The sequence below is a fragment of the Silene latifolia genome, chromosome Y (assembly GCF_048544455.1).
Source record: "Silene latifolia isolate original U9 population chromosome Y, ASM4854445v1, whole genome shotgun sequence".
In the NCBI taxonomy this organism is placed as follows: domain Eukaryota; kingdom Viridiplantae; phylum Streptophyta; class Magnoliopsida; order Caryophyllales; family Caryophyllaceae; genus Silene; species Silene latifolia.
The window spans coordinates 197,895,684-197,904,516 of record NC_133538.1 but is presented as its reverse complement, the minus strand read 5'-3'; the positions used below and the strand labels follow the sequence as shown (position 1 = coordinate 197,904,516).

General features: G+C 38.3%; 1 protein-coding gene across 1 annotated transcript; it reads right to left on the bottom strand.

Annotated features, from left to right (window-relative positions):
• Positions 1-920: 920 nt before the first annotated feature.
• Positions 921-2,637, bottom strand: LOC141629780 (uncharacterized). The gene is made up of 3 exons (XM_074442728.1): positions 2,367-2,637; positions 2,133-2,191; positions 921-1,991 (listed from the first exon to the last, which is right to left on the bottom strand). The coding sequence occupies exons 1-3, from the start codon at positions 2,635-2,637 to the stop codon at positions 921-923; spliced, it is 1,401 nt and encodes a 466-aa protein (XP_074298829.1).
• Positions 2,638-8,833: the final 6,196 nt, after the last annotated feature.

Sequence of the window (8,833 nt, the reverse complement as noted above, 5' to 3'; positions counted from 1 at the left end):
CAGCTATTGCACCACCATGAGCTTCACGAATCAAAAGCTCTCGGATTGATCCGTTGGGAATACATAATCGATTGACTTTGAAAAGATAACCGTCTTGAATAGTATATAACCCCGTTGGCTCAATAATCTCCTTAGCAAACTCTGGATCAGATTTGTACAGTTCTTTGATATGTTCAAACCCAAGCATTCTCGCATCTAACTCGATCAATAAAGTATGTCTTCGAGACAACGCATCAGCAACAACATTAGAAGCTCCCGTCTTATACTTTGATGAGAAAGTAAAAGATTGTAGAAACTCAACCCACTTGGCATGCCTTTGATTTAACTTCTGTTGTCCATGAATATGCTTCAATGCTTCATGATCCGAATGTAACACAAATGGTTTAGGTCGCAAATAATGACCCCAATGATCCAATGCTCTCACAATTTCATAGAACTCCTTATCATAAGTCGAGTAATTCAATCGTGCACCACCCAACTTTTCACTAAAGTAAGCTACTGGCGTTTATCTTGCACCAAAACAGCCCCAATCCCAACTCCACTCGCATCACACTCAACTTCGAATAATTTATCAAAATTAGGAAGTGTTAAAACAGGTGCGAAGCTTAGTTTAGATTTTACCTCTTCGAATGCCTTCTCTGCACTAGGAGTCCATACAAATTCACCCTTCTTCGTCAACTCGGTTATAGGCGCCATGATTGTACTGAAATTTGGATAAACCTTCGATAAAATGAAGCCAAACCATGGAAACTACGAACCTCAGTTGTTGATTTAGGAACCGGCCATGCCTTGATTGCCTCCACCTTGGACAGATCCATGCTCACACCATTCTCACCAACAATATATCCTAGGAACACCACGCATGACACCATGAACGTGCACTTCTCCATTTTGCCATATAGTTTCTGTTTTCGTAGCATTTAAAACACTTTACGGAGATGTTCAATATGTTCCTCCTTGCTCTTGCTATAAATAAGAATATCATCGAGATACACCACCACAAACTTGTTTAAGAACGGCCTCAACACTTCGTTCATCAATCTCATAAACGAACTAGGAGCATTGCAAAGACCAAATGGCATAACGAGCCACTCATACAACCCTTGCTTAGTCTTGAACGCTGTTTTCCATTCGTCACCTTCACGAATTCTCATTTGATGATAACCACTTCGTAAATCAAGCTTTGAAAATACTCGTGATCCACTCAACTCGTCTAACATATCATCCAACCTCGGCATAGGAAATCGATATTTTATTGTGATATTGTTAACGACCCTACTATCAATACACATCCTCCAAGTCCCATCTTTCTTTGGAACCAATAGAGCTGGTACGGCACAAGGACTCAAACTTTCTTGAACATAACCCCTATCAATTAATTCTTGTACTTGCCTCTGTAATTCTTCTGTTTCTTCGGGATTACAACGATAGGCTGGTTTATTTGGTAATTGAGCTCCTGGAATTAAGTCAATTAGATGTTCAATACCTCTTAAAGGAGGTAATCCAACCGGTAATTCTTCGGGAAATACATCGCAAAACTCCTTTAATAGTCCTTGAACTTCACGGCTGCTTCCTTCACCATTGGCTTCTAATTCACGAACCATAAGAACATAGGCTTGTTCTCCACGAGCTAGAACCTCTTCAACCTCACGAGCTTCCATAAATAAGCTCCCCTTCTTTGATTTCAGCTCCTTGATTTTATTAGGTGATAAAGGCTTCAAATTGAATGTTGTTTTGCCCTTGGTCACGCTATATATGTTAGTTCTTCCATCATGTTCAACCTTTCGATCAAACTGCCATGGTCGTCTCAATAGAATATGGCACGCACTCATAGGAATCACGTCGCACCAAATATCATCACTATAAGGTCCCAAGCTCAAAGAAACTAATGCTTGCTTCCTTACTTGTATTCCATTGTCCCCATTCAACCAATGTAATTTATATGGCTTATTATGATTCTTGGTTTGTAATTTCAGCTCATCAACTAACTCCTTTGACACAACATTGGTACATGATCCACTATCAATGATTAGATTGCAAATTTTAGAATGTACCTTGCAACGAGTGTGAAATATTTGCTCCCTTTGTTAAGCTTCAACCGGAGTTGTTTCCACGTGAAGATTACGAATTACCAAACACTCCTCTTCACTCAATGGATCAACATCATAGGCGACACCTTCTTCTTCGCCCTCTTCAATATCGCATACTTCTTGTTGATCGGTTTGAACGAATCTTTGGAACTATGTTGCGCAATTCTTGAGCGGTAAGTGCTCTCTTTTGTGGACATTCGTTAGCTATGTGACCATAGCCTTGGCATTTAAAATAGCGCCTTAATGAGCTACCCTTAGGTTCCACGACACCCTTACCTTTGTCCTTTACTTCTTCTGTCACAACTTCTTTTTGCTTGCTCGTTGTTGGTTTAGAATAAGAACTCGAGCCAGAACTTGCTCCTTTCGAATAGGTATATGATTTCTTTGTTTTGTCTTGCTTTTCGAATTTTAGAGCCAAACGACACACATCATCAAACCCATTGTAAATATGAACCTCAACTTTTGATGCAAGTGACGGTATTAGACCCTTGATGAATCTTGCAACTCTAAGCTCTTCCTTCTCTTCAAGATCACAAACAATCATCATCCTTTCGAATTCTTTAATGTACTCGGCCACGGACAGATTTTATTGTGATAAAGATTGCAATTTTAGGTAATTTTCTTGCTCATAATCTCTTGGTAAGAATCTCCTCATAAGGTGCTTCTTAAGTTTCTCCCAAGTATCAATCTTTCTCTTCTTATCTCGCTTCCTCTGTTTTTTCAAGTTTTCATACCACAATGATGCATATTTAGTGAGTTTTAGAATAGCTACCTTGAATTGTTTATGCTTATCGTATTCCTTGTACTCGAAAACTCGTTCAGCTTGCCTAATCCAATCCAAAAACTTTTCGGGATCCAAATCTCCATTGAAATTAGGTATGTCAAGTTTTAGACCTCGATCATCATCGTTTTTGTTCTCCTTTTTGGACTTGGAAACCGCATCATCAGAATATGATCCACGAGACCTACTACGACTTGGACTTCGTTCTCTACCTCGTCCAATTGGAAGGTTCTTCATCATATACTTTAGCTTGGCCATAGCTTGTTTCATCTCATCTAGCTGTTCTTGAAGTGTGCTTGAACCATCACCGGTTGTCTTGCTGGAATCGTCCTCTCCCGGCATCCTTACTTCCCAAGATTAACTTGTTAAGAAACAAATTAATAACCTTGCTCTGGTAACCAAATTGATGTAAAATCAGGTCGATTTTATGGGTTTGAACAGTACGTTGGACTGTTCGGATTTTTCTGTAAAAAACACGCAGCGGAATATTAAACTGTTTATTTGATTTTTATATGTATTTGAACGAAAATTTAAAAGATATGACGTGAATAAACTCTCCTCCCTCGCAAGGAACTCGAACTCACACACGACTGGGTTTTGTGACTCTCACCTCACAAGGATCAACCACACTCTAATCTCTCCCTCGCAAGAAAGAAATAAGACACTCAAAGCTCGCAAGCAATAAGCAACAAGAAAACTTGTATTAATCTCTAAACTTGAATGCATAAAACTGAATACAAAAGACCCTATTTATACAATAAGGAAACCGACCTCCCTTCCCTAAACTTCCTTAACTTGTCCTAACCTGATTAGGAAATCCGACCCATATTATGGCAAATTGCCTTATTACAATCTTGATAAGATTAGGAAAGAAACTATAAGGAAATAACAATACTACCTTAAATTTATTGACTAGAATTAGGAAAGCAAAAATAAGGAAACTAATAATCTTAAACACCTCCATCAGCACACGACCTTGACCCTCCTTGGTTGGCGTGTTGACTTAGACGGACTCCAACCCGTCACTTTGACCTCTCCATGCTATCATATTCACGATACTTGAGCCCATTTTGAATCCTTCAGAAATGTGAGTTACATTTCGACTAATTAAGACTTCATTTTCATTTTCTTCAAGTGCTCCTGCATCACTTATCATCAGTTTTCTTTATCCATGAATCAAATTCCTCCTTCAAAGTATCCACACTAGCTTTCAAGGCTTGAAAAGACAAGAGCCCCCTAGAAGCGAGTGAACTAGGCCGCTCCTTCTCAACAACATCATCTGACTCCTCATCATTACTACCACTCTCGTCATTAGCATCACTACCATTTTCCTCATTAGCATCACTACCATCACCATCAGTCTCACTATCGTCACTCACCTTAACCGTGGAGTACTCTTATCAACTGTTTTAGCAAACTCGGGATCGGGTGGAATAAAGTAATCCACCGCCGTCTTACCACTGGTAAGAGCCTTATCTTTCGGCCGAGGCAAACACAAGTAAAGCTCATGATCCTTCCCCCAATACCAATCATAAGTACCAATCGCCTCACGATGTCGCAACATATCCATGCCCACCAAACAATTCACATCCATAAGATAATGACCTCCCAAAGGAAGGTCATTTGCCGTAACATCAATCTTAAAGTATCTCATAAGCAAGGTCACCATTCCCCCACCGCCTATCTTCCCTCCGCCGAGCTTTTGTTGTGACTCACAAGCCGACATAAAGAGATCAACCCAGCCCGGCACTCCCTTGCCCTTCGGAGTCATGGCCCACAAATACCCAAAATGAACCCTAGGCATCTTAGTAGCCTCTCCACGACAAAGAAAAGAATTAGAAATAAGGCGGTGAGCAACACGAAGGCATGGGTGGGGAATGGTAGAGCTCACATCACGTTGTTTTTTAGTGGCATATTTCCCGGTCACCTCAAACCACCATTTCGGCCCGGTAAAGTTGGTAGTAAGACCCTCATAAATCTCCTCATTATTTTCCTCAACACCAAAAGCATCTCTCAACTCATCCATAGTCATTACGCACACTTTCCTCTTCAACTTAAATTTGATCTTTGACACCACTTTCTCTTCTCGCTCCACCATTAAACTAGACAAGAACTCCAAAGTATATCGACGATAGGTGGGCACTCCCTTCGTCATGAACCCCTCCAACCCAACATTTTTCAACAAAGCCTTCATCACTTCAAGCATACCCAACTTCTCTAAGGTTGGAATACTAAGAAACTTAGTCTCCAACATCAACCTCTCATGCAAATCATCCCATATTACCCCTTGGGCATCGGTTAAATGAGCGGGTTTTGAAATGACAATTCGATTAGTAGCTGTAGTGGCCTTTTTCGTTGTGGGTTTGGTGGTTTTTCTAGTTTTTGCGGGGGTTTTGGATGTAGAAGTGGAAGTGGCTTTTCTTTTGGTTCCTTTTGTTTTAGCCATGGTCACAAGTAACAACAACACCACACAATTCACCTCAAATTCTCACAAATCTCAAAAGGACTTCAATTCTCCCTTAACAATGGTACAACACAATAATTTTATAGCACAAGATGAATAATTGTTCCACAATAAACTCAAAGAACAAATAATTGAACCCTAAATTAAAGCAAAAACCAAAATTTAAGCATATAATTGAAAGGGAAGAGGCAAAGCAAAGATTTTTACCCAAAAGATGACAAAATCGCCTCTAGCAATGAGAAATAGTGTTGTAAACTCCTTGTGATTGCAATTAAAACCAGTTTCCGTCAATTTGGATGCCTCAATTTTGAAAAAAATTTGAAAACCCAAGTGCTAGGGTATAATCAATTCGAAAATTTCGAATGGGAATGAAGAAAAACGAGATTGTAATTTGAATGTGTGAATGATGGATGTGAAATCTGAACTTGAATTGAAGTTGGAAATTGGTTATGCAAATTCAGAATTCAATGGGTGCTGCGTTTTTTTCAAAAGCTGAATAATAGAAGAGAGAAGGACCGAAGATGGATAATAGAAACAAGAAGAAGCGTTGTACCTGATGTAGAATTGAGCCGCGTGAAGCTGCTGAGGCCGCTTGATGCTGCGGAGGCCGCCTGAAGGCTCTTCCTCGGCCTGTTTTGGCCGTTTTATGCGGCTATGGCCGCACGCCTTTCTTATCGACTTGCTCTTATTTTCCGTCTTTGTTATTTTTCTGTTTTTCTTGTGCTGCCTTTTTTTTCTTTTTATTTTCTTTTTATTTTTTATACCGAATCAAAATAAACAATAAATATTAGTCTATGGAATTAAAAATGCAAACAAAGTAAAGTACTAAAGTTTAAATTGAAAGTACTAAAAACAAGTTGGGCTGCCTCCCGTAAAGCGCCTTATTTTACGTCGTGGCACGACATGAGAAAATGAGATTAAGACTCATAAATTGGGTCAAAGAGATCGATACTCTCCACCACTTCAACTTGAAAGCCATCCAAATACGGTTTTAATCGTTTCCCATTAACTTTAAAGACCTTATTCGTAGAGAGACTACGGATTTCCACCGCTCCATGTGGAAAAACTTGAGTGACAACGAACGGTCCAACCCATCGGAATCTTAGCTTGCCCGGAAAGAACCAAAAATGGGATTGATAAAGTAAGACCTTTTGACCAACCGTAAAAGTCTTCCTTGCAATCATCTTATCAAGCCATGCTTTGGTTCGTTCCTTGAAAATCACCGCATTTTCATACGACTCATGACGAATCTCCTATAACTCTTGCAATTGAAGTTTCAAAACTCACCCGACTCATCCATCCTCATATTTAAATTTTTCACCGCGCAATAAGCTTTATGTTCTAGCTCAACGGGGAGATGACACGACTTACCAAACACCAACCTATACGGTGACATGCCTATTGGAGTCTTGTAAGCGGTTCTATACGTGTGGGAAATATCGGTATACTTCATCAAGAAATTCGGATTATAACAAAATTATAATTATGAAATTGCTAGTCATAAACGAAATTGCATAAACAAAAAGAGTAGAGATTAGAATCAACCTTTGGTCCTAGCAATTTGGCCTAAGAACAAATATCGAGATCGATATTCTCCTAATCGTTGCACTCAAAATGCTTTGAGAAATGCCCTTCTTTTGCTAGAAAAGAACCCTAATTTCACTAATTATATTTAGGGTTTTGATGAGAGGTTTTTGTGGAAAAAAATCAAGTAAGAAAAATAATCTCCCTCTCTCTGCTTATAACCGTCCAACAAGAGGAGAAAAGAGAGGAAGATTTTTTCTTCTCTTTTTTTATTCCAAACCGAGAATACCAAAAATAAGGAGAGAATATCTTCTTATTTTAGGTAGTTATTAAAATGTATAAAATGTGTATATTTATCAATTGTCAATTATGTCAACACGTATTTAATAAGTCCACACACAACAGTTTGTAGTCGATTTATTAATACCGGTCTGTCAACATTTATTATGACAATTACGTATAATATATACATTAAATATAAATATCGCATATTTATAATTTGCTAATTAAATATAACCGTTTACGTTTAATTACGAATTAACATCTAAATTCGTTTAAGCTAACATTATATACATTGATTAAATATAACAGTTTATATTCAATTAATAATACGAATTAATAATTAATTCGTCTCGTCTCATCATCACATTGACTAACTTTTTAGTCAATTACATGAACTAACCTTTTAGTCATATAAGGCATCAATGTGATTATATTTTCATATAATCACATCTCTCAAACACATCCTATAGGTGTGACTTTTAGGGACCAGTTGATCACCGCCATCAGTATGATAATAACGTCAAACTTCTAGCAAGCCAACCGTTATTAATAAACGTTAATCAACTGATAAAATACTAAGTATACCCTGTGAACCTATAAGAGATTTATATACATTATCACACTAACCGTGGAGGACACAAGCTCCAACAAACTCCCACTTGTCCTCACAAGTGTATGTGCGATAATCGATTCTCATATCCTAAAATTTCTCCCACTCAATGTAAAACAATTTGCAAAATCCGTATTCACAAAGGTCGTATTTTACAAGTGATCAATATCAAGAGTGGTTTTCCCAACTAAAGAGTAACTTAACTAATAAACGAATCATCATTCGAGCATGGCCATGCATTTTAGTTACAACTCCTCGAGTGGCCCTGAGAAATAACTAAACCTGATAAAGGTTGGATATTTTCTTCAACTCGAATCTTGCGATATAAGCACAATGAAATGACCCAAAAAATCGCTTAGCCTCCTGTTACGGCAGACCGTGAGAAAGAAACCAAAGTCACCCAAAAACTGCCTTAATCTCAAGAGACAGTCGATAGTCAAAAGAATCGACTCTAGGAACACAATGGACGTCCAATCCACGACCTGGCACCGAATGTTTTTAAACATTTAAGACTCCATTACGTTGTCACAATTGTCCTACGAGGTATCGTCATAACTCGCATATGTGATCGATCAACCAACCGTTTGACTTATGGCTCGTTGAACCCACCATCAATCAACTTCACAATATAACAGCCAGAGTTATCAGCTCATGTAGGCGATTACGGACCAAAACAAATATAATGTAATTCAGTTCACTTTGTGGCGTTCAATGTTGTCGTAGAATCCACATGAAAAACAAAATATAAAATAATACGATGAAGTTGATGTAAAACTATCTGGAAAAACGAGATTTAACAGATCGTGGAACTGTTCGTTTGAGTTTGCTAAATCCGTGAATGTGTATGTTGATGTAATTAGTAAAATTGCAGCGGAAATTGAATTGTTTGGACTGTTTATCTCGTGAATATTAAAGTAACCGGATAGTATGGTGAATTCCTAGTCCTAACCTCACAAGGTATCAAACGCAGATTCACGCAATCAACCTCGCAAGGAAGACCTAAAGATTAAGCTCGCAAACCTAATCGATCAATGCTCACAATTGTAAACAATCTTATTTCTGAAAATTCAATGTGTGTGTTT